The 24,635-nt window shown below is 38.4% G+C and overlaps 3 protein-coding genes across 7 annotated transcripts in view; 2 read left to right on the top strand and 1 right to left on the bottom strand.

Moving 5' to 3' along the window:
• Positions 1-162: 162 nt before the first annotated feature.
• Positions 163-12,212, top strand: LOC121960447 (copine-3-like). 2 transcript variants are annotated; one of them, XM_042510131.2, is made up of 17 exons: positions 163-321; positions 1,121-1,264; positions 2,100-2,279; positions 2,801-2,875; positions 2,963-3,034; positions 3,132-3,212; positions 4,093-4,182; positions 5,070-5,168; positions 5,512-5,598; positions 6,035-6,094; positions 6,220-6,353; positions 7,216-7,270; positions 7,404-7,455; positions 7,559-7,692; positions 9,113-9,349; positions 9,643-9,755; positions 10,683-10,823. In XM_042510131.2, the coding sequence occupies exons 2-16, from the start codon at positions 1,133-1,135 to the stop codon at positions 9,751-9,753; spliced, it is 1,599 nt and encodes a 532-aa protein (XP_042366065.1). In that variant the 5' UTR covers positions 163-321; positions 1,121-1,132; the 3' UTR covers positions 9,754-9,755; positions 10,683-10,823. The 2 variants fall into 2 exon arrangements, with proteins under 2 accessions (XP_042366065.1, XP_042366064.1); XM_042510130.2 differs by lacking the exon at positions 9,643-9,755 and having other exon boundaries at positions 10,683-12,212.
• Positions 12,213-13,182: 970 nt separating this feature from the next.
• Positions 13,183-19,478, bottom strand: idi1 (isopentenyl-diphosphate delta isomerase 1). The gene is made up of 7 exons (XM_042510124.2): positions 19,338-19,478; positions 17,623-17,777; positions 15,858-16,027; positions 15,672-15,764; positions 15,285-15,415; positions 15,097-15,201; positions 13,183-13,963 (listed from the first exon to the last, which is right to left on the bottom strand). The coding sequence occupies exons 2-7, from the start codon at positions 17,772-17,774 to the stop codon at positions 13,751-13,753; spliced, it is 864 nt and encodes a 287-aa protein (XP_042366058.1). The 5' UTR covers positions 17,775-17,777; positions 19,338-19,478; the 3' UTR covers positions 13,183-13,750.
• Positions 19,174-24,635, top strand: part of LOC121960440 (WD repeat-containing protein 37-like) — a 25,763-nt gene continuing 20,301 nt past the window's right edge. Inside the window, exons 1-3 of one of the 4 annotated variants that reach the window (XM_088071832.1) lie at positions 19,174-19,276; positions 21,487-21,757; positions 24,473-24,569. In XM_088071832.1, coding sequence (XP_087927958.1) covers positions 21,605-21,757; positions 24,473-24,569 — 250 coding nt within the window. In that variant the 5' untranslated portion in view covers positions 19,174-19,276; positions 21,487-21,604. Of the gene's footprint in view, positions 19,277-19,593; positions 19,856-19,991; positions 20,220-21,486; positions 21,758-24,472; positions 24,570-24,635 lie in introns of those variants that run through there. The other 3 variants (XM_088071831.1, XM_042510121.2, XM_088071833.1) reach the window with 3 other exon arrangements.

Genomic DNA, 24,635 nt, shown 5'->3' with positions numbered 1-24,635 from the left:
GGATGATTCTAGGATTTTACGACAGTTCCAGGACCATAGCATGTTTATAAAAATATTATATACAATCTATGTTCAAATCATATAAAATAATTTACGCCTTCCGGTGAAGAGACTCGATGAGCTCATATCCGGTAGGAAGTGTTCTCGGTGGGCGGCGGCGGCCGCTGTAGTTTGTCTGCCTGAGCAGAGTTGAGGGAGTAGACCTCGGAAGGGGGACACCACCCTCTGAAGCCATAGCGTCAACGATAATTTTCAGCAGCTAGCACCACCCAACATACTACTTTGTTTTTGAGTCTTTTAACGCTTCCCACACATTGAAAGGTAAGTTTGAAATGAAATTAGACAAAAATTGTCCGCGGGAGTCACCGCAGCTAACTAGCTAGTTCGCTAATTCGGTATTTACTAGCTCAGTTAGCTTGTTAGCGGTAGTTGTTGTGTTTTCTCTTAATGTAACCTATTAGCTTTTATTCTCCCCGCCGGCTGGACTTAATTAGTGCTCGGATTAATGTGTCACATTTTCCATGAGACTCGCTTCACTGTTTTATTACAACATTTTGCAGCGAGGCATCATGGTTTTGTGTATGTTTGCAGCTAACGTTAGCTAAACTTTTAATTGGATGATTGTATCCTAGCATTAACGTTGGGTATGTAACTTAATGTTACTGTGTTACAGGCTCGTATTTGTAAGTGAAAAGCTCTCAAAGTCTTTTTTTAACAAATGATAACTGAATTTTGTCATATTATTGTATGTTAACATAAACACTCCACTCAGTGTTTTCATTACACCGCAATTAAAATAACCGGTGTCCACATTTCGGGGCAAACAAATCTCTACTAGCATATTATATTATGTTCACACAGTAATGTTAACCCTTTGAAACCCATATTAACGTTGGTTTTCTTGTGTTGCATTTAAACCCTTGAAATAAGAGCAAATTGTTTTGATTTATTTTGAGAACATTAAAAAAAGGCACCGAGCTACTTGGCAAGAAATTACTAAAATGTGACAAGAAAAATACTTGAAAAAGAAGAGAGAACTAAAGAAATAATTTTTACGTTGAAAGGAATCAGGCCAATTTGCTCAGGTTAATATCCTTCTCTTCCTGTGTTGTGTCTCCAGCTCCAGTCAGACATGGCTGCGCAGTGTGTAACCAAGGTGGAGCTGACTGTGTCCTGTGACAATCTCCTGGACAAAGACATCGGCTCCAAGTCCGATCCTATGTGTGCCCTGTTTATGAGCAGCTCTGATTCCCAGTTTTATGAGGTCAGTGGGTTGGCTGGATCCCGATTAATTTCCTATCAGAGATCTTACATATTTACAGCTGATAAAAAAGTGTCTTAGTAAGGCACCAGAACAGCATCTGATGCTTTGGCACTCTCTGGAGCTCTACTGGAGAACACAATTCTTTCCAAAGATAGTCCCTCATTTTAATGAATTTTAATGTTGATCTAGGGTGGTCCTCTTGTCAATCCCCTTGAGGGTTTTTAGGACCTCCTTGCATATTTCCAATTTTTATGATAATAATAATGTTGACTTTTAACATGTGCTAAATAATAAACAAATAAACAAACAAACATTTAATGTTTTAATGATGGATGTGGAGAGTGCAGTTAAATGCATTAGTCCAAAATCTCCCATATGCGTTCAGTGTGGTTGAGATCTAGTGACTGCTGAGCAAGTGAGGCTAGGGAAAGAAAGTGTCATGGGTCCTTGAAAAGTCACGAAAAAGTTTTGGGACCCCTCTTGTCCTATGACTGGAAGCATTGTCATCCTGTCATTCACACTCATTTATTAAGGTTTTTCCTGTAATCTGTCATCTGTCCATATGGAAAAAATGCATTTTACCAAGGTGCGGCAGTTATGTTGCTGTTGCTCTGAGAAAATCTCAGTGATGTTAATCGTTAACTTCCAAATGGAAAATTCAGTGTTGTGTAAAGCAGCAGTCACAATCATACCAACTTCCTGTTTCGTCAGTGCATGTGTGCCAATACATTCTACTTTTTATTGCTTTGTACGGACTTGTGGATCTCTTGAAATGTGTGCATGTAGCAAAAAGAAAAAAAAACCCAAAACAACGCAATCCAACCTTTCCTAACAGGTGGGACGCACAGAGAAAGTCCAGAATTGCCTCTCCCCAAAGTTCGCAAAAAAGTTTGTCGTCGATTACTATTTCGAAATAGTGCAGAAACTGAAGTTTGGGGTTTATGACATCGACAACCAAACGATTGACCTGAGTGACGATGACTTCCTGGGGCAACTGGAGTGCACTTTGGGACAGGTAAGGCTTTTTACTCCTCCCCTGAGAGGACGTGATTTAGCATTCATGATACATGTTTGTAAATTGTCATCCTTTGTCTTGGAAAGCCAATAAATAAAACCACATGTGAGAATTTAGCTGTATGATGTGCTCAAAGTTGAAATTCCTTAATTTAATTCAACAGAATTTGTAAATTGTTGGTTCCCAGTTCTCAGCAGAATAAAGATTCATTATAAACTCGCTGACAGTCAAGTGAGTGAGACAGGTGCAGCAGTGGCAGGACACATCATGTGATGTAATGATATATTATTGTTACAGCACAAGAGTTAACATGTCTGATAAGCAGTTGCTGTGTCGGCTCTCTCAGTGTAATCTGACACCAGATGTTCACTCTGCCCGGTTGTTTTGGATGCTTTTGCCTCGTGCTCTGGAGGCTGCTGTGTTGTACTTTTCTACTGTGCAGGATGAGCTCCTTCATTGTGCTGTTTTTGCTGTGGCTTCTTCGTGTTTGTTAAAAACCTGTTTTTTGAACTCATTCTTAGGTTGTGTCCAGTAAAAAACTGACCCGGCCACTTGTTTTGAAGAACAAGACCCCTGCAGGAAAAGGGACCATCACAGTGAGTGGCAGAGAGAGAAAGAGAGAAATGATGCAATGTTGTTTGGTTTTTTTGTTTGTCATTAATTTTTCCTCTATTCTTCTGTAGATCAGTGCTGAAGAAATAAAAGACAACAGGGTGGTGAATTTTGAAGTTGAAGCTAGGAAACTAGATAACAAGGTATGTTCTAGAAATATTAAATGCTGTTATATATTTTTTTTACATATTCAGGTGTGTTTTACTTATTGGTGTATTTCATGACTTTATTCATTCATAGGATTTTTTTGGGAAATCTGACCCTTACTTGGAATTCTACAAGCAAACAGCAACTGGATGGCAGCTGGCTCACAGGACTGAGGTAAATGCAAATGACATTGCAAGTGTTATAATATTAATATTTTCTGTCCTGGCTAATCGTCCCTTTTACCAGAAGGGGGAAAACTATGTATGAACAGGTACCAGTTTAATACAGGAACCACTGATGTCTTGGCTGTGTTACACTGCGGCCTTTGCAATAACATGCATGTTGGGCAACACTCACATCAGTTTAACCAAAGAAAGTCATAGTGTTGAAAGAAGTGCCCCTCGCAACAGTAGATTCTGTAACCCTCTTTCTGTGCTCTCACTCAAGATCTGCACTGACATACCACTGAGACCAATTCATGTTTTTGAGTAAATGTAAATCTAATGTTGTCATAAATGAAGGCCCAGACAAGTCACATTTATGGCTGTGATTGAATTAGAGAACAGCCAATCCGATCATTATTTTCAAACCATATTTGCATAAAGTATTACTGTCATTGTTCTATCAGGCAGATGTTCTTACTGAGTCTGCCTGCTATACAACACTACATCCCCAGACTGTAAACAACCCACATTCATTTTCCAACTAAAATCTACCCTAAAATCCAACCTCAACCCTCAAAAAAAATTGTATTTGCTGAAAGTGTCATTACATTCTGAAAGATGCACATGAGACAAAAAATCATGTCCGCCCTCCTCTTCCTACAGCTACTAATGGCATTGGTTAGAATCCAGCTTGGCGATTATTGGTCTCTTTTAGTGCTGTGTGAATGTTGCTTGAACAATAAGACTATTAATGTTACATTTAAAGAACATGTTGACATTATTTCTAACAGGAAAAGTGGATGACTAAATGTAGTTCCAGTTTGACTTTAAGAATCTGCACTTGATTTAGTTTTCTGCAACTGTATAGCCTTTGTTCTTTTGGTCCTCAGGTGGTGAACAACAACTTGAATCCAACATGGAAGCCCTTTCGAATCCCCCTGCAGTCTCTCTGTGGAGGAGACATGGACAAACCTATAAAGGTAACCTGAATACCTTTTCTAACACTCACTGCTTGCACTTGAAGAATGTGTTTCTGTAGGCTGCCGCTCGCACCTGTAATTGCATTGATCATTTTTGGTTCAGCAGCACTTTGAATTTTCATGGCATGACATAATACAACCTTTCTTGAAGCTGTACATAGCAAAGTATGTTGACTCTCTCAGATATATCAAACCATGATTGTAGTGTATTTATTACTAGCTCGATGACTTATATATATATATATTTTTTTAACTTCTGAAGCAAACATGTCAGGAAGGAAGCGATATTCAACCATACAGTACATGTGAGTTGCCCAGCGCGTCACGGTGTGTGTCTTTTTTCATCTTACCATCTTTTAATGGATAAAGTGTGTGAATGGAGTAGATTAGGGAAAAATACATGACGTCACCTGAGTAAGGTGTCCGCCTCGGCCCTTCAAGAGTTCTTCACCCACCTTGAAAGAAAGCATTTGTCTCAATCTGCACATTCTTGTGCAGCTGTTCTTCATTATACTGTCAGCGTCTGTCCAGTACATTAGCATTACAGACTTGCGTCTGGAATCTCACTTTTGCATGTTTTTGCCTTTTCTGTTTTCTTCATCTGGCTTTTAATGAACTTAAAGGGTCACTTCATGCAAATTACAGAAAAAAAAACGTTTCTCACTGCCGTGTTAATAGTTTGAGATTTGTTGGAACTGTCTCCAGACTGATTCATCAGAGGTATAGGGGATTTTGAAGCATCTCAGCTACTTTGACTAATGCATTTTGCTGTGAATAATTTTTTTTCTAGTTTTGGTGAATGGACCCTTTAGTTTTGTTTTTTTTCCTCCGTGTGTAAATGGAACAGTTTGCTTTTCTGCCACATCACTGTTTTTACCTGCTTACAGGTTGAGTGTTATGACTATGACAACGATGGCTCACATGACCTTATTGGAATCTTTGAGACCACAATGACACGCTTCCAACAAGCATCACGGACATCTCCGGTATGTTTGTGTGTGTGTGTGTGTGTGTGTGTGTGTGTGTGTGTGTGTGTGTGTGTGTGTGTGTGTGTGTGTGTGTGTGTGTGTGTGTGTGTGTGTGTGATTACTTTGTTTGGATGAAACAACCAGTATTTCAAAATTTTAACAGTCTCATCCAGCTTTAGGCTCCTCATTCTACTTTGATTTTTTGTTACTGTAACTTTTGTTGATGGTCAAAACCCCATTATAAAGTACTCTAGCAAAGAGTGAGACTAGTTCCGAGCAAAGTGAAAGTTCCCAACACACTACCTCAGTTTTATGATCTTCTGGCATTGACATCCTTGCTGTTGTTGTGTTTTGCCCTCAGGCAGAGTTTGAATGTATCAACAGTAAAAAGAAGCAGAAGAAGAAAGGCTACAAGAACTCTGGTGTTGTGAGCGTGAAGCTATGCCAGGTGTTGTACTGTTTTATGTTTTTGTTTGTTTTTATATATTGAACGTGTTCATTTTTACCCCTTTTCCACCAACATGGTTCCAGTTCCGTTCTGCTGCCCAAACCTAACTTTAAACAGCTGAGAGCATTTGACCAAAATAAATTGGTGTTTTCCTTGACGTGAAGTCCAAAGTTTCTAATTAATGTACTCAGCGATTTTGCCGCTGCTGGTTATTTTTGTTGTGCATTGTGCAGCACCTCCATTAATTACATATCTTTGATAACGCAACATAGCAGCGAGGTTTTAAGAACTCTGAGCAGAACCAGTTCAAGAACCAGAGCTTATTTGATGGAAAGGGGTATTTGTGTGATAAATCCTTGGATTTAAGTAGTGGTTTAGATCTGAGATTCCATGTGCTCCAGTACTCCTCTATAGTACGGATGTGTTTGTGTTTTAGGTGGTGAAGGAGTATACCTTCCTGGATTATATAATGGGAGGCTGTCAGCTCAACTTCACCGTAGGTTTTGTCGTCTTTATGAATGCCTCTTTTCATTCATTTAATTTAATTGGATTACCGAGGGCGATGATATCAGCATCTGTTTCCATGTATTGTCTGTATGTCTCCTTGATTGTTTTTGGCAGGTCGCCATTGACTTCACAGGCTCCAACGGGGATCCGAAGTCTCCTCAGTCTCTGCATTACATCAGTCCTCAGGGTGTTAATGAGTACCTCACCGCTATCTGGTCTGTGGGCAATGTCATCCAGGACTATGACAGGTATATATGACACAGTATAGTACTGTACATTCAGAACTTCATACATAGTATTATCATTTTTTTTTCAGAAGAAATACTTAAGTTCCACATTCGTTGCTATTATTTTGAAAACGATTTGGAAGGCACTGACGACAGAAGGATGGATGAAATTTAACTTATTTACAAGGTAGCATTTCTTTGTACAAGCTATGGCTGGAAAAGTTTGCAATAAACATTTTGAAACCTGAAGCAGCATCACTCTTCTTGTGCTGCTTTCAGATGTCTTTCACAAGTATTTAAACCTTTGATCCCTCAGCGAATTGGTCGTTTTCCTTCAAAAATCCTTCAAAAATTTAAAGGGGGAAAAAAAGCAAGGGGAAAACAATATTCCCAATTACATTATGGTACAATATTATATTTTATTTGTTTTAATTATATATATCTACCCTTAGCAAATTGTAGAATTAAAAAAAAAAACAAACATGGGGAAAGAGGCAGCGAGCAACTTGTTGAAATGTTCAACAAAGTGCAATAAATCACTAAGTTTTGAAAAGTATTTAAAGTTAGGAAAAATTTATGGGGGTAGGAAATTATAATTATAATAACTATAATTTCACATTTGAAATTATGTTACAAAATTATCATTTTTAAGCCTTTTTTCCAAGTCATTTCCTTATTGTTGTTGTTTTTTTGTTTGTTTTTTTTAACTAATTTTCCAGTCATTGTTTCACCTAATTTTTAGGTTATTGTTCTTTCATTGCTCATTGCCTTCTTTGCATGTTTTTGAAGTAAATCAAGCCGATTTGCTCAAGTTTCTAAGGGTTAAATCACGAATCTAACTGTATTTGCTAACTCAAGTACTAACTTTATCCCCCTTGTGCAGTGACAAGATGTTTCCTGCTTTCGGCTTTGGAGCCCAAATTCCTCCCACATGGCAGGTAAGCTTTACATTTAAATCTGAAATTGTGAATGCATACAAAAGACAAGACTGCTGTTTGCATGCTGTATGAATCAAGTTGAAAAGTCATGTGGTGGTTTGGCACAGGAACTGATATTTGTTTCACTAAACAGGTTTCTCATGAGTTTCCTCTCAATTTCAACCCGTCAAATCCCTTTTGTGCAGGTATGTTTACAAATCATTGCACTGTTGTTAAGCTTACACAGATCTTCTGACATGTTAGTCGCACTTTATTGATAAAAGTGTGATCCTGACTGTGTGCGTGTAGGTGTTGAGGGTGTGGTGGAAGCATACAGGGTGTGTCTGCCACAGGTCAAACTCTACGGTCCCACCAACTTCTCCCCTATCATCAACCACGTAGCCTGCTTTGCAAAGCAAGCCCTCCAGCAGACTACTGCATCAGTGAGTATCTATCTGTTCACCAGTAATGTGACTGCGGGCTCTCATAGATACTCTGAGACTCTATATTTAACAGATTAAGTAGTTCACCAACCCAAATTGAACCGCAAAAAAGAATTTGCACTCCTCCCAGTTCATCAGTATTTTGCTGAAAGTCTTGTGTAAAAGTTTATTATCAATTTTTTACCCTCTCACTGCTGCTGTCTGTAGCACAAATTGTTTATATTTGCAGTAAACATTTAGCCACATTGGGCAGTTTGGGAAAGAAAGCCTGTCAGTACTAATTTCCTGATTCTTAACGCATCATTTTGGCAATAGGGCAAGATGATTTGATAAAAGCTTAAAGCAGAGCAACAGGGGTGTAAGGATAATACCAGTGTGGTTGCCTGTTCAAGCTATTTTTAGATGCTTATATCTGGATCTCTGTGAAGGTAAAGTTAAATTCTTAAGTGGGAAGTAATGTCAGTACTCAACAGTGGTGGACAACGTACCTGAAAGCCACATTTGAGTTAAAGTACAGATATCGTTCCAGAAAATGACTTTGGTTGAAGTTAAATTCAACGATTAGGTTATTACATGAGTAAAAGTCTCATGTTGTTGTTTTTTTAGTATTAACTTAACTTAAGTTCTCAAGTATGGAAAAAGTATGAGGTTTATTTTTTCTTAACATGTACACATCCTTCTTCACAACTTAAAGGATTTAAAGAAAACCTTTGAGCTCCAGGGCTGACTCTCTGCAGTGGAGCACCTGTCACAAATATTTAATTCCTTGTACACGACTCGTCCTCTCTGCTGTGGGACTTTCTGTTTCCATCATAAAGTCGGTCTCATCATTGAGTGAAATTCTATTCATGTAGTTACTGGCACTCAGCACGTGATTTGACATGCTGCCTGGACTTCACTGGAAATCGTCACTGCGGCTCTAAGAGCACTTGTTTGCACTTGCTCATACTTGATTTATTAACCACTGATTGCCAAACTTTCCAATTTTATTTTGTAGTAATGATGATACATTTTTATGGGAAATGCATCAGATCAAAAGTATACATTTTATTTATGAAATGTAGTGAAGTAAAAGTTGAAAGAAATATAAAACTCCAGTAAAGTAAAGATACAGCACATTACACATTGCATTACACCACTGGTGTTGAATAAATGACAGTCAGTTTAAAAATATTATCTGGCGGTGTGACTCACCCTCCTACATTCCATGCATCTCATTGCTCTTATTGCAGGTGAATAACGCCCACTGACAGCAGCTAGTTACTTGGAGGAAAACTAACAAATATTGATTTGATTTGAAATCAAGTACACCTTGGACAAGTTAAACTACAGTGTAAGATTAATTTGAGTTTATCAAAACTTGCAGGCAGTTCAGCAATGTATAACCGATCTATTTCCTGTTGTTGCTTTTCTTCCAAAGCAATACTTTGTCCTGCTGATCATCACTGACGGAGTGATCACAGACATGGATGACACACGCAGCGCCATCGTCAACGCCTCTCGACTGCCCATGTCGATCATCATTGTTGGAGTTGGGGGGGCAGACTTCAGCGCCATGGAGTTCCTGGATGGAGACGACGGATGTCTGCGCTCTCAGACGGGCCAGGCTGCCATGCGAGACATTGTGCAGTTTGTGCCATTCAGGCAGTTTCAAAATGTAAGTCACTGAATACATAAGACAGCTCTTTATTTCTGATTACTTTATGTCAGATATGTGAATGGTGTTTTGTGGAATTTCATTTTTTTAAAATCCAGTTTATTTCTCTAAAAACTGCATGCATTTCAAGCTTTTTTCTAAGCATTTCACTGCGACATCTTGATTTCAGCTGGCTTCAAAATTACAAATCCATAAACAGTATAGCAGTGTCCCCATTCGACACCAGGGATTCCCAGCCCATTACCTTAGATCTCACCTAGGTGTGTGCGCCTTGTGTATTCATCTCTTTTCAGGCACCCAGCCAGGCTCTTGCCCAAAGTGTTTTGGCCGAGTTACCTCAGCAAGTTGCCTCCTTCTTCAGTTCATTCAAACTGAAGCCTCCCAACGATCCCAATTCTTCTTAGGGGTAGCACAAAATTTTCAGTCATAAAACCTACCGCGATCCTAACCTTTCCTTGGCCTACATGACTAACTGCCTCGTTTGATCATGGCATGAATCATCCCATGTAGTCATTGCCTCCCTCAAAATCTTCATTTCAACTTTTACAACTGTGTTTTGCTCCAACATCAGTGCTGAGTGAGAGAGATAGTACAATAAATTCTGTTGTACTTTCTGTCTGAGGATCTGAAGCATTGGTGGCTGGTCTAACAAACATATTTCTATTTACATAAAAGGGAAAACTCCTCTTTAGATTACTAAAACAAATCCTTTCTAGCAAAATGTAGACAACATAATTTATAGATCTTTGCAGCACAACTACAATAAAAGCATGATATTGTCATAAACTTTCATATTTGCAGTAAATCTCCTAATCTGGTGCAAATCACCTGATTTAAGGCTTCTTTCTGAACTTGCGCCACATCAAAATATTGTCGCTATGGCTGGTTTGTAAACAAAAGTTTGCATACCACAATGAGCACAGTATCAACAACAGTTTGTGCAGGTTCATCTTTTGTTTTTAGCACTTCATAGTCCATCATTGGTCAACAATCTGTCATAGCTATTTAAAAGATAAATCTGGTTGAAGCCAGACCATTAATGAGGAAACACTATTGTTGATATAATTGCCAATGACATTGTTGCTCACTATATCTATAAATGCAACAAGTACTAGCGACTCCTCTGGAAGTTGCAAGAAAAAGTGGCACCATGAGAAACACCGAAATAAAGTAAAAAGCAAAGACTATTAAAATGCAAAAAGTGGAATTTTCCTTTAAACTGTCTGCATGTGCATGACGTCTTCCTTCTTATTCATGCTCCATTTTTTAAATTGAATCAGTATTGCAATCAGTTTTCTACTTTTTTTTTAAAACTCTTCCTTTCTCACCTCAGGCTCCTCGAGAAGCCCTGGCAAAGAGTGTTTTGGCAGAAGTTCCAGCTCAGGTGGTGAACTTTTTCAATACCACGAAGCTGACTCCTCCCAACTCTGACCCTGCACAAAATCCTGCACCAAACCCGGAAGGGACCATCTGATACCACAGGGAAGAAACTAAGCATAGACCAATTCATCTCTCACAGATAAAAAGCGACTTAATCTCATTACAAATTAGACAAATGTCATTTGTACACTTCACTAGCTTAGCCCTTTTTTTATTTCACCAGCTTAACGAAACACCGGCATGTAGCTCAGCTTAGCCAAAGACAACAACCCCACAATACATTGCACATAAGCACTCCACTCTTTTGACCAACCTGTGTTTTTTAAAGTGCCAAAATAGATCTTGCTTTTGGCAGATAACCTATTTATCAGCCTGTTGTTAGCTGTTTATCAGCGCTACTACAATTTAAAAATCATTCCATCATTTTTTAAAGAATAATGCATGGGGAATTGCACTTAAAATATACATTTATTATTTCTGTTGCACTTACTGAAACAGAATAAATAGGAAAAACATTTCTCATTGAAACACTGCACTGGTTGTGAACAAACCTGTTGCTGTTTTTTATGCATTATCAAAGTTAATTTTTATGCCTGTTTGATGGCTCTAGCATCAGGTTCCAAAAGTAAAAGTCCTCAATAAATGCATGGGAAACTGGTGTAACTAAGTATATTACATAGGGCGTATGTATGTATATATACCTCCCCTCTTACAAGATATTTACATCCTCAGTACAATGGCTGCAGCACTGGCAGTAGCATAACTATATACATATAGCCAAATAGCTTTAAAGCTGCTGCCAATATGCCACTTAAACAATATATCAGGATAAGTGTTGCACATGCTTCCCTATGCACTCGCTTATATTAATGCCTTATACTCAAAGACCTAAAATTTAGTTATTTTACTCAGTGTAGTGCCAAAGTGCGTACGTTATAAACTTTTTTGAACCTTAGCTGTTTTTTTTACCTTTAGGTATCAATCTGAAATATTGTGATAACTAAAAAGTTGTCTCATTGTAGAGTTGGTTGTTTTGTTCTAGTGTTATCACTCATGATATTTGTGTGCATTGATTGTGGTCTGCCATAATGCCAGTTAGTTTTGGTCACTTTGCCTTCCATATTTAAATTAGCAAAGTAACCGTTGATCCTAAACTAAGGGTGTTTTTTTTCCCCAGTGATATGATCATTGACTTCATCCAGTTTTCATCTCTGTTCAGGAAACTGACCTCATAAATATATATATCAGTATTAAACATGCAGTCACAGTAGAAACTCAGCACAGTACTGGTAATTATAATCTATGCATATTTAGTGCTTTTCTCTTTCTGTTGTGATTTCATTGTTTTATATTTTCAGCGAAAGCTTCAAAACGTGTCTGATGTATCATGTTTTAGCTTCTAATAGAAAAAGGTAATGTGCCTTAAGTGTTATCAAACAGAAAGATTAAGCTTGCTAATAAAGCACCTCTTATTCAATACAAACTGAACTTAACATTTATTTAACACATTTAAAACAATGTTATAGCCCTGTGTGTGTTATATATTCATTTTCCAACAGTATATACCTACATAAATTATCATAAGTTTAATTAATTTTTGTGGTCATTGGGACGACTGCAATATTTGAATATACTTAAAATACAAATTTTGCATTTGGGTGTTGGATTTTTTGGATAATTCATTCTGGAAAGCTGTTGACACTGCAGTGGCCTCACTGACAGGTATTTGCTGCCACCTGCTGGTCAAGTGAAAATTAGAATTTTGTGTGACCAAATTATTGCTTTATGAGGTGATATATTATCATGAAACAAGATCCAGGGTTTCATGGAAAACCTGGAAAAGTCTTGGAATTTCCCATTCACATTTTCCAGGCCTGGAGAATTGTGGAATTACTAAAAATCATCATAAGTTTTGGAAAATTAATGAATTTGCATGTTGTCAGTAATCTTTCATGGATAACTTTACATGTAATGTAACATAATTACTAATTTATTTCCTGTAGCTGATGATGTAATGTAGCTCTAATATCAGTCAGTGTGTGACAATTTATTTACTGTTATATACATTTTCTCCTTTCTCCCCACATAGCTTGATTTCTTGCTGAAATTCTGTTTGAATAGAGTTTGAATCTGACATGTTTGAAAAATGCTAGGCAAGTGGAGCTAGGGGGGAAAAAAGTATTGTGGTTCCTTGAAAGTCATGGGAAAGTTTTGAAATTATGTGTATGACAACATGTGGGAACCCTTTAGATATTATTTAGGACTTTATCTGTGGAAAAGTATTCATAATTAGACATATACATATTATATCTACTTATACAGAGTAAAGGTTTGTCTTTTTCTAGTCTATAAGGTCACAACTGAACAATGTTTACAACAATGATTATTTTAGCCATTTCATCATTATGTCTGCCTTAAGTAATATTCCAGCCCTCTAATACAAAAAAGTCAAGTTTACTGCCAATGAACACGATCACTTTATTGTGTAAAAGAGTGCAAAGACACAGCTTTTTCATTGACAATATACAGAAGTGATATTAGTTGTTGTGACATCACATCGGTGCTTTGAGACACTATTCATCTCAACCTAACCACCTGTACCCAGGCACTTTAAGTTTTCATACAAAAATAGGCTATTATCTTCACAGAGTGAATGTCTATACTTCTGTTCAGTCTGTACATCCAGTGTGCACATTATCAGCTTTTATGACCTGATGTATATGTAAATACTTAAGACTAGGATTCAGTCTACTAGATTCAACTTTCATGTTTAGATTAATGTACCTCAGAGCTACAGACCCACTATAAACCACATCACCTCTTGCTTTTCTTCCTTTTTTAGTGTAGAAGCCCTACACTTACCACTACCTTGGCAAAAGTAGCCAGTGATACTTATGTTTGGGCATCAGAGTGTCAGGAAGCTCTAGCAGCTCATCTGGCTCTGCTTTTGTCAGGCAAGTCAGTTACTACTACAACCACAAGTTTAAAGTGACTGAACATAGAGCCCGATCCAGGTTTTAGTTACATGCGGTGGATATTGTTGTGATCCATGAACTGCTTGAGGTTCTGCAGGTTGTCCCACCACTGGAAGAGGAAGGTCTCTGCGATGAGGCTGAACCAGGGTGTGATCTCCAGTTCTTTGCGCTTGGCTTTCTCCAACATCTCCTTCAGCTCCTCCTTGCTGACGTAGCAGTGGCTTTTGATCTCATTGGGGTCTGGACTCAACTCCACGTCCTTCAGAGAAACGTAAGATTTTTATTAAATATGAAGCTGACAGAAAAAATTCAGGCACACAGGGAAATCCATTCCTAAAAACACACTGGAATAGGTGTCTGGCATCCTTAAGGTAAAACTTTGAACTGAATTTGAAGATGTGTGCCAAATGCATGACTGTTCTTATTAATGTTCATTTTCTGATATATAATTTTTTGGGGTTATTGTATCAGTAACAGTCGGGCTGAAAATTACATTGATACTCTATCGCAGTAGAGTCTGCTAATTTTCCGATGGTCAATATAACCCATTCACCAGAGTAAACGCTAACATTGTATGTTTCTGCAAACCATGGATATGTAACATTTGTACATTAGCAGATAAAATGAAACTTTACATTTCAACAACGTTGTGGGTAACATTTGGGCACAAAAACCACTTGGTTATGGTTCGGAAAAGATCATATTTTGGCTTAAAATACCCACTTTTGGGGGCACAGGACCTCTGGAAAAGTCAACCTGCTTTATCAGTTGAGATAAAAGTACCATGCAACAGCACATGTGATAAAGTACGCAGTAATGTTTGGGACTGACTGAGTGACATCAGGTGTTAGCTGTAGCTAAACGTCTCTTTCTGCTCTCAGAGTAAATTAAGTGGCAGGAGTTTTGCTTATAAGTGAGTCATAAGACAGACATTCACAAGAGTAGGATACACATTATCCCCATTGTGTGCCTCTCACATTATCATTATATTGAAGTCACAGAGTAAAAGCAGCTTTAATTCGCACTTTTTATCCTTACAGTGGCTCACATAAGTACTTGTGTGTGAAAAGGATGAAGCCACAGAGAATTATCACCTGTCTCTGCAGCTCCTCTCAGCTCTGTGGGGCATTTTAGCATATTTTAATGCATGGTTTTGGATTTTTTAACTTCACTTTTACTGCTTGTATCAGCATCAGTCAACCTGTCAGTACCTGCCAAGCACCAAACGGCAACAACAGGCTGGTGAGCATAGCGGAGGCTGATGCTTAGTTCTGTGACTAATATGTAGTGATAAAACGTAAAAAGCACAGACAGGGGTCAGAAACACACATATCATATCCTAATGTAACATATCCTAATGTAACTCCACTCCATCTGACATTACAGTGCTACCTTCTGCATGAAGAGGATGTAGTCAATCTCATGTTCTCCCCACACGCCGTCTGACTGCGCCTTGTAGTGGATCCTTGTCAGGTACGTCATTTCATCTGGTGTCACCTGAGGAGCAACACGAAAGGAGAGATCAGATACAATGAGAGATTCTTGTGATGCACTTCAACACACACGCACACACACTGTACCTGTTCCATGGGGATACCCAGTTCAGCTTTAAGTCTCCTCTGAGCAGCTCTCCTCACTCCTATCGCCTCCTTCTCCTCCAGCTCACTGTCAGTGTGTAAAGGGTGGCTGCAGCATGTGTTTGTGAAGCAGCCTGGGTTGCACATACACACATGGTTAAACACATTGCCAATGCCTCCTGCTGGTGTTTAGTTCTCAGTTGTTTTGCTAAATGTAACACTGTGAACACCTGTGGACCATCGGAGTATTTGGGATAGTTGCGAAAACTTGAGCAAATTAGCTAGATTTCTTTCAAAAACTTGAGAAGAAGTTACAAGTTAAAAGAGAATTATCACAAATTTAGCAAAGAAAGAAAAGAAAAATGTAAAAGAAAATCAGTTATCACTGACCTGGAAAAGTGATTTTGGCATCAGACCTCTGTTGTAAGAGCAGCTTCTCTTCACTGTTGAAGATGAACACGCTGAAGGCTCTGTGTAATAAACCTGGTAAAACACAATTTATCTTAAGTACAAATGTGAGATAAAAAGGGGCATTAGTGGTAGACGCATGTGCAGTTTGACATGGCAGAAGGGTACCTTTGTCGATGTTGGAGTTGAGGTGGCAGTTTTTCTTGGTGTCCGCACCGATCTTGTGGTCGTTCTCGTCGATGAGGATGCACATCTCGGACAGCAGCTGCACCTGCTTCTCGTCCAGGTGATCTGTGGTTATCTCAGGCATTCTGATTGACTGTAGGTGTCTCACCTCACTGTGTGCGAGAGAAAAAGAGCAGGCAGAAAACATTTAATAATTTAGTGCATATTTACATAAGAACCGGAGTTATTAAGGTTAATTATGATGATCCAACCACGGAAGGTATTGTTTGACAAGGTTTTTCTGGAGATTTTGAGTTTGTAAAGGATGGAGAGCAAAGTTCACCTCCTGAGGAAGACTTTGAGTTATGATTGAAAGCTCCAGAAAAAGCTAGTATGTGGACGTTACATTCTTTCCAAGTTCAAGAATGAACTTTCACATTCAAGTAGGGAGTAGATTTCACAAAGTAACACACAAACAAAAAAGTGAAATGTCTTTCATGGTGGATTGTGCTTCCCCTGGACATATTTCTTTAAATGAATGAATACTCAAGGTTCAACAGGTTGCACAACTAAATGCAAGTTGTATTCCCTGTGCTGCACAAAAAACAACTATATTTTATGGTTGAGAAATAGTATATTAAGTTATAACTAAATGCTTGTAACAAGTTCCCAGTGGACATTAACAGGTCTTCAGATTGCAGGTTTTCATATTTATGTACAATAATATAGAAACAAAAGGAGCATGTTGTTCTCTTTGATAACCTGGTATATGTTGTTTTTTCATTGAAATAATTATGTTGCACTACAGTTTAACCCTTTGAAATCTAAGCAAATTGCTTTGGTTTCTTTTAAAAACATGTGAAGAATGCAAAGAGCAACTTAAGAAGAAAATACCCCACCCCCCCAAAAAAAACATAAAAGAAAATAACAACAAAATTAGCTTAAAAAAGAGAGAGAAAGAAGGTAAAAAAAACCCCCAAAAACAAGCAAACATAAAAATAACCTGGAAAGGGTGCTTAAAAATTATAATTATTATGTTGCATAATTTTAAATATTTAAGTATGTAATTATAAATATAGTTTTCCCTAGTTTTATTGTTTTTCCCTAGGTTTAAAAAATAAAATCTATGAATATTATACAATATAAATATAATATAATACAATATTATATTATATTTAAATCTATTAATTTCTCGCAATTTGTGAAACACTTAACAAGCAGCTCATTTCCTTTTCCCACATGTTCTTGAAAGAAATCGCACCAATTTACTCAGAGTTCAAAGGTCTAAATCCGTGTGAAAGGTGTCTGAGACCAGTGCAAGAAAAGTGACGTCGCTCCAGGTTTCAAAGGGTTAAATGTTAGCTGCAATAAAGTATTCCAGCTGATGCCAAAACACGTGTTATATAACCTTAACCAAAAAGTTTATGAAATGCGCATGTTGTATTAATATTGCAGCAAATGCAGCTTTCTTTGGTAAATGTAACTGGTGCCGAATTAAAGAGAATCTCATCAGCCTTTGAGTTAGTATTCTGAAAGTGTGTATCTCAACTAATATGCAAAGCGAGATGAAGTTCAAGACATTTTTAAATAGAAATTGACTTGACTTTCTTTCCTTATCGCGCAAAGAGACGGGTTTCACTAGAGCTCAGCTATCTATAGCACACACAGACATTTCCAGGCTTAGGATGAATAGGCTTATCTCTGGCTGCTGTCTAACCTCAAAGTATCACTTGAAGCTGTTTCAGGGACCTACAGATTGCCAGCTTACCTGGAGAAAGCCCTGCAGCAGGACGCGGTGGGTCTGCAGATGGATGTGTGTCGCGGTGCGGCAGCTCTGACGGCGACAGGTACGTTTGATTTCAGCACAGCAGCCCCCTCGCAGGACACTATACGAAGCACCGCCCACACGGCCCGCACCATCGCCTGACCAAAACAGAAAACCAATCACAAGGTCTGAGGCTGTGGACGGCGGTAAAAACTGGGGAGGAATTTACGCAGCCGGGATCGGAGGACACGCTGCTGATAATTATATAGATCAACATTAACATGGACGCCCCTAAAATGTGAGTTTTTCAAGTTTTATATAATATATGCTAACTCCTTTTGGTATCTTACGTGTATGCTTTACTGAACAGTTTTAGACTGTGACATTATTTATGCACCATTTATTGTTTAGTGTAATTCACTGATCTATAAAATGGCATTTTTTGGCAGAGGTCCCCAGAGTCCTAAGCATCAGTGAAGCCTGAAGCATCACCTAGGGTTCCCACACATTGTCATGGACAAAAATTCCCCTTTCTTTTATAGATGGTGTTATTTTGGCAATATTTAAAGAAACCATGCGTTTCAAATATGTGAGAGAAAAAAATCACCCATTTAGAAAAAACAAAAAAAAAGTTTTCTATAAAAATGGCAACACATTTAAGAAAAAGTAATTGCCAAAAAGGTTTTAAAAAGAAGAAAAAAACCCTAGAGTTTTCAATGGCAACATGCATTCCAAACACAAAAAAACAACAATCAAGTAATTTTTTAAAGTCTTTTTTTTTTCTAAAAAAAAATCTCAATCACACACTCAAACACTCAAAGTCGGTATAAATGTGAAAATACTTTGTTGGGAAGGCTTACTGAGCAGACCTATCAGCCACAGGCAAAGTGGTCCAAAGTGTAAGACAGGCTCCCTACAAAATGCTCCCTGCAAAACCATGGAACAGGTACAGTGTGTGTGCGTGTGTGCCCTTAACAGTGCTGGGCTTAGAAGCCAATTTTACTTTGTGGCCAAAAGTAAAATGACACTGTCCAGGTGTGTCAAGTGATTCCATGGGGCCCCAAAACACCTTTTCCACCTTTCCCCATAGACTTCATTGTGAAAAAGGTGCCTATAATCAGAGTATACTTTGTTTTTTTTTAGGTTTCACAACCCCCGTAAAATGACTTGTTACACAATTAGAATTTGATTCAATCGGCCCAACAACATCTTACAGTGTAAATAATTTTTATTCCTATTCAAGTTAACAGAGTGTGAAACCAGAATTTTCATACTCATTCAGCCACTAGAAGTATAGTACTTTTGCATATCTGTGCTCAGGGGCCCATTGTGTGTTAAACCGCTCCTGTCCATTAAAAGTGAAAGTCCATCACTGAAATTATTTTCAGTGATTATTTTGTGTATAAAAAGCAAAAGCGCTCACAGCAGTAAAATGACCCCTGTGGGTGTTATACTAATGGATATTATAGAATAATATTATTAGCTATCACTGATGCTTTAACGTGAGAACATTGAGTGGAAAATGACAGGATATTAATGTCCTGTCCTGCAAAATCCACTCCATGTTTTCCTCCAAACACTTACTGTCAACACGCCATCAGACCACTGCAGCCTGAGCACAGCCCGCACCACCTAGGCCTCTGACAACTCGACATAAGTATGAATTGTCTCCTACATACACAACCTACAGACAAACCGATAAACGTTAAACTACTTACACAACAACTTCCAGGTTTCGAGTAGACACAGCTCGTGTTTTTACCGGTGTTACGCTTGTTTACGCTGATATTTCAGAGCTGAACACTGTGCTCGAGCCACCTAGCATCTACTCCCTACCTCTGCGACCACGGCTTCTCATTGGACGCCTTAACATCGGCGTGACAGCCCATTGGTTTAAAAATTGCAAACACAAACCACGTGATACGGAAGTCAGTGTACCACGAAATACGTGATGTGTCAAATTTGGGTGAAAAATCCCAAATACTTGACGGACTGTAGCGTGTCATTACCGTGTCAAAGTCATAAGTCGTCAGCATGTTGAGGATATGTAATTTTCAGGTTTACAGGGATATCGAGTTAGGGAGGTGTTAGCCCCTCCATGGTGTAGCTAGCTGCTGTGTGATGCATTAAATGCCGCAATGAGGATATGTGGCAGCTAGCATGCACTAGCGTGTAGCTAATTTTGTTTCTGACCTTCGTGTTTGCTAAAAATGAATGCAGCGCGGCAGAAACAGCGGTGAGAATCTTTGTGTTTTTTACAAATGCGAATTATATCGGTGGCAAGTCATAAAAGTACTGTGGAGTACTAATATTGCAAGCGCAGTTTACCCTGTAAATTTGCTATGGTTAGCTGATGGGCATACCTGCAGTTAAATGCACGCGTGTTCTGGCGTTTGTTTTTCAGTTTCAGTCTTGCTCGTACCTGTGTGTCGTCAACGCCAAGCTAGCTTAATATGCTATATATATATACCAGTTTGTTAAATGTAGCACGACGCCGAAACGACACCGTGAATTTGCACATTCTTTCTAGCATTTAAGGACCGTGAGAGTAAACTTCATTAGATACTGTGGATTTAATGTCATACAGCCAACTTGCAGATGTAGGTATATGAAAGCAGATGACTTTAGGTGTGTCAGGCCTTGTAGGCTGCCAATAGTAAATTCGGGTGATAAACAGTTTACAAGGAACGCTTATGGGTGGGAGTCTGTAAAGTGAATGATCATATTTTGTTGGTTATTGTTTTTTTGATTTTTAATTTTAAATAATGTCTTAAAGGTCCCATATTATTCTCATTTTCAGGTTCTACCAGAAAATGGTTACATGTTCAAAAAGCAGCATTTTTGCTTGAATATAACTTTATTCACCCTCTGTCTGAAACACTCTGTCCTCATTTATTGTGTTTATGTATAGGTTTGAAAGGATTGGTAGCCTGTAGTTGTGAAATCACACATTGACAGAAATCCTGCTGGCTTGTTCAAAGGCCCGGTGTGAATATGGTCTGCGTGCATTTCTCTGTGGATAGAGCATTTTGATACGTTACAGTATTTATATAGCACCTAAACCCGCTTATATTAATTCATTTATTTTTTTATATTTTTTTAACATGGGACCTTTAAGTAAATTTCTGCAAAGTATACATTTTGCTCATCTGCAAAGCAGTATTAACGCTTTGAAACCCAGAGTGACATGACTTTTCTTGTGCTGCTTTCAGATGTCTTTCACAGATATTAAAACCTTTGAACCCTGTGCAAATTGGTGTGATTCTTTAAAAAAAAATGAAATAAGCAACAAGGTAAGAAATGTTACACAAATTGTGAGAAGTTAGTAGATTTAGATGTAATTATTTTTAAAAGGCCAGGGGAAAATGGTCAGGGAGAAAAGTATAAAGCTATGGAAAAATATATTCCATAATATATAATTATTGATTATCATAATTACATATTTGAAAATATCCCAGGTTGCTTGTTTGTTTGTGTGTGTGTCTTTTCCTCCAATTTTTTCTATTTCAAATTTTTTAATCTAATTTTCAGGTAATTTGTTTGTACTTTTCACTAATTTATTGCTAATTTCAGGGTCATTTCTTCATTTGTTGCTCATTTTTTCCATTTTTTTTTTTCAAATATAGAAATCAAGTCAATTTGCACTGGTTTAAAATGATTCAATTATTGAACTTCAGATTGGAGTTTGATATTATGTTCTTTTAGAGCATCAGGTGTCAGGGCAAGACTGCCCCAGCAGGCAACCTAAATCTGAATGTATCTGTTTGTATTAGTTTGGCTCTAAGCAGGGAAGGAAACCCTTTACCCTGAGCACTTCCTGCAATTACTGTGAACTTAAACTTCACTTCCTTTTTTACCTGCACACAGGTGGTGATAACAGACCAACCTAATCCACCTACCAGCCAACTGTCGAGCCTGGCCTTTGTGTACCTGCTTCTCAGGTAGGAGTTGAGCAGGGGGCAGGGCCACCCGTGCAGTAGGAGGGATGCCTGTGGAGGGCGGAAGCAGTAGTGGCTCTGCTTCGGCTGCCCGTCACCCCAAGCAGAAGCGCAAGGCTCACAGCTTGTCTATCCGGCGCACCAACAGCACAGAGGAGAGGCCATCAGGCATCCAAAGAGGAGACATGCTGGAGGGACAGGTGAGATGCACAGACAACACTTTTTCTCTCTCTCACACCCACACACACATTTTGGCAAATATGCACCTTATAAGACATATAATGACACATTTCAAGACAAGTTTCTTGTGGATCTGAAAATCACACTTAATCATTCTTTTTTTAAAAATAGCATTTTGATTGTTACATTGTTCGGTGTGAGTCTGTTTTTTTGTCAGTCGTGAGAGTACAGTACAAGCCGGTTGAGCAGCATTGCTTTTTTTTTATATTGTATCTGGTGTTGCAACATCCCCAGCTCCATGCTACAGTGTTTTCATGAGATGCAGTTTCTTCCCCCAGGGAATGTGTTGGTGTTTTTATTTGGTAGCTACAGGATCTTACTTTGGATGAAACTTGCTTTAGTCAAAGTGTCTTTGTCATCGTTCTCTAAACTTTAATGAACTGTCGGGTGTTGATGTGCCCGCTGGTTACTCATTTCTTTTAGTAAAAACAAAGGGATCCACTGTGACTTTTTAAGCGCGCTGGTGCCATAAAGTTAGTGATTAACTGTCTCTTAACAGGTTATTTAAAGTAGAGCTACAATTGATTTATTTCCACCAGAAAGAGAAGACTGTCACTGAAGCCTTTGAATGAACAGACATTTCCTGATACAAACCAGTTGTGGCAAACTGACGTTGTTACGGAGATATTAAAAGCTGTTTTTGTTTGATCAAGAACATCCTGGTTGTTAACTTTTGGGAGTTGGCTGGAGAGTGACCCTATTTAGAGTCATCTTTTAGATAAGTTGAACAAAGGGTTTGTTAGAGAGTAAAGTGTTTTAGATGGTATCACTGTGTGTTCTCAAGCTGGTGGGATGAAAGACAAAAGGTTTTCCTTGCCTTTTTCATGATCCAGATTTTGGATGAATGTATTCAGTCTGAAATAATGCCATGCTTTGTCATCGTGCTTTGGCAATGGAAGTCCTTTAGCATTTACTTTCTGTGCTTGACAATGTCCTTGAGTTATCAGCCACTCAAACTGGAGCTCAGCTTGCACTGGCCTGTTGTCTCATCAAGTTTTAATATGGGCCGCTTGTCCAGGTCTGATTAGTCTTTTCACCAAGCCTTTTTGTCCAATGCCAAAACATGCTGGCTCTGTTTATGTAACACACACACACACACACACACACACACACACACACACACAGAGAGTTTCATAAACCCATATATAACACACAGGATGCATTTTCTCCTCCGCTTTCAATGCTGTCATTATTAGCCAGAGTACGTTGCAGGTTTTAGTGCCACAACTAAGCAGCTTTAAATTCATAAGGGCTGCCTGTTGTTTGCTAATTGACCTTTTTTTTTTTTTTTAACAAAGTGTGTTGACATGGGGTGCAGACAGAACGGCCTGGCAGTTAACGTTGCTGTGGCAAACAGTTGGTTTTTGAACGTGTGCCAGAAGAAAGAGTGACAGTCAAGTATTTGGTTTCCTCGTCTTTCAGATGGCTAGAGAAAGCAGCAGCTCTTAAGGCGAGCTGTCAAACGCAGCCTTTTGAATCCTTTGTTTTCATGGCAGCTTTTCACGTCTCTTTTAATGCTAGTCTGAGGTAGACTGTTGGTCACCTGATAAACACGGTACCTCTAGGAGTTCACCATGGAGGTAAGTCAGCTGAAATGAGTTGAAGCCTTGGCTGATGTGTAGTTAGTATTGTTTAGTTAGTATAATTGTTTGTAGGTTGTAGGTGTGTCGTCTATAATGTGGCTGAGTTTTCTTCACAAATGCAGTCAGGTAAACATACGGTCTGTGTTTGACATGAGATTATTGTGGGTTGCTCTCGATTTGAAGTGGTGTATATTTAATGAGTCACCCAAACTTCTGTGTGATTAGCGATAATATATGAGACAGATGTTTGTTACTGTGAAATTGTATTTGTGCCCGTCAGCTGCATTAATCTTTGAACATATTAATTTGTGAACATATTTTGAAAGGTCTTGAATTTCCGAACTGTACGTATCACATTAAAAGTAAAAGAGAATACAACAGCGGAAAGGAATCAGGAGAGAATAAAAGTGTTGCCTCCTGTTCCCTGCTTCCCCCTGAGTGGTTCTTAATTCTTATGCCTATGTGCCGGCTTTCACCGTGACCAGAGGCATAATGTTTTTGGGTTTTCTGTCTGTCTCATTCTCGTGGAAGCAATATCCCAAGAATACCGAAAGGAATTTGTTACTGTTGGATTTCGAATTTTGTTATCTTATTCTCATGAATGTGATATCTACAGAATGCCTTGAGAGAATTTTTTCAAATTTGGCACAAAAATGAAATGTTCTGAGTTTGGTGGTCAAGGGTCACTGAGACCTTGTGTCTGTCTCATTTTGTTAATGCAATATCTCAAGAAGGTTATGAGGGAATTTCCTACAATTTTGCACAAACTTCCACTTGGACTCAAGAATGCACTGATTAGAATTTAGTGGTCAAAGGTCAAAGGTTAAGGTCACTGTTACCTCACTAAACATGTTTTTGTCCGTAACTCAGGAATTTGTACACTAATTACAACACTTCATAGAGATATCTACTAGGATGAAATGGTGAAGTGATGACATTTTCTATCCAAAAGTCAGCTACACTGTGACATCATAATGTTTTTGCAGAAACACTTCTCTGGCCATTACTCAACATCATAATATTGAATAGATGACACTAAGCATTAGTTAGTATTATTAAAGCATTGTTTTTCTTTTCTGTCCATCTGTCCAGGACTCCAAGCTGCCCCTCTCCTTACGGAACAATCTTCTCGACCTTTTTGGCCAGATTGAGCGCGAGTTTGAAAATCTCTACATTGAAAACCTTGAATGTGAGTACCTGATATAAAGAATCTAACAAATATATGTAGATTGCATTTTTTGGGCACATACCTAAC

The sequence above is a fragment of the Plectropomus leopardus genome, chromosome 21, assembly GCF_026936395.1.
Source record: "Plectropomus leopardus strain MGB_pleo_1.0 chromosome 21, ASM2693639v1, whole genome shotgun sequence".
Lineage (NCBI taxonomy): Eukaryota > Metazoa > Chordata > Actinopteri > Perciformes > Serranidae > Plectropomus > Plectropomus leopardus.
This window is presented reverse-complemented; position numbering and strand designations above follow the sequence as displayed.

Coding starts and splice junctions, on each gene's coding strand:
- LOC121960447 (XM_042510130.2), top strand. CDS start 1,133: ATGGCTGCGCAGTGTGTAACCAAGGTGGAGCTGACTGTGTCCTGTGAC. Junction 5,169..5,511: donor AAGCATCACGGACATCTCCG/GTATGTTTGTGT, acceptor TTTTGCCCTCAG/GCAGAGTTTGAATGTATCAA. Junction 6,095..6,219: donor GCTGTCAGCTCAACTTCACC/GTAGGTTTTGTC, acceptor TGTTTTTGGCAG/GTCGCCATTGACTTCACAGG.
- idi1 (XM_042510124.2), bottom strand. CDS start 17,774: ATGGTGCGGGCCGTGTGGGCGGTGCTTCGTATAGTGTCCTGCGAGGGG. Junction 15,765..15,857: donor CAACTCCAACATCGACAAAG/GTACCCTTCTGC, acceptor GTGTTTTACCAG/GTTTATTACACAGAGCCTTC. Junction 15,202..15,284: donor TGGGTATCCCCATGGAACAG/GTACAGTGTGTG, acceptor GTTGCTCCTCAG/GTGACACCAGATGAAATGAC.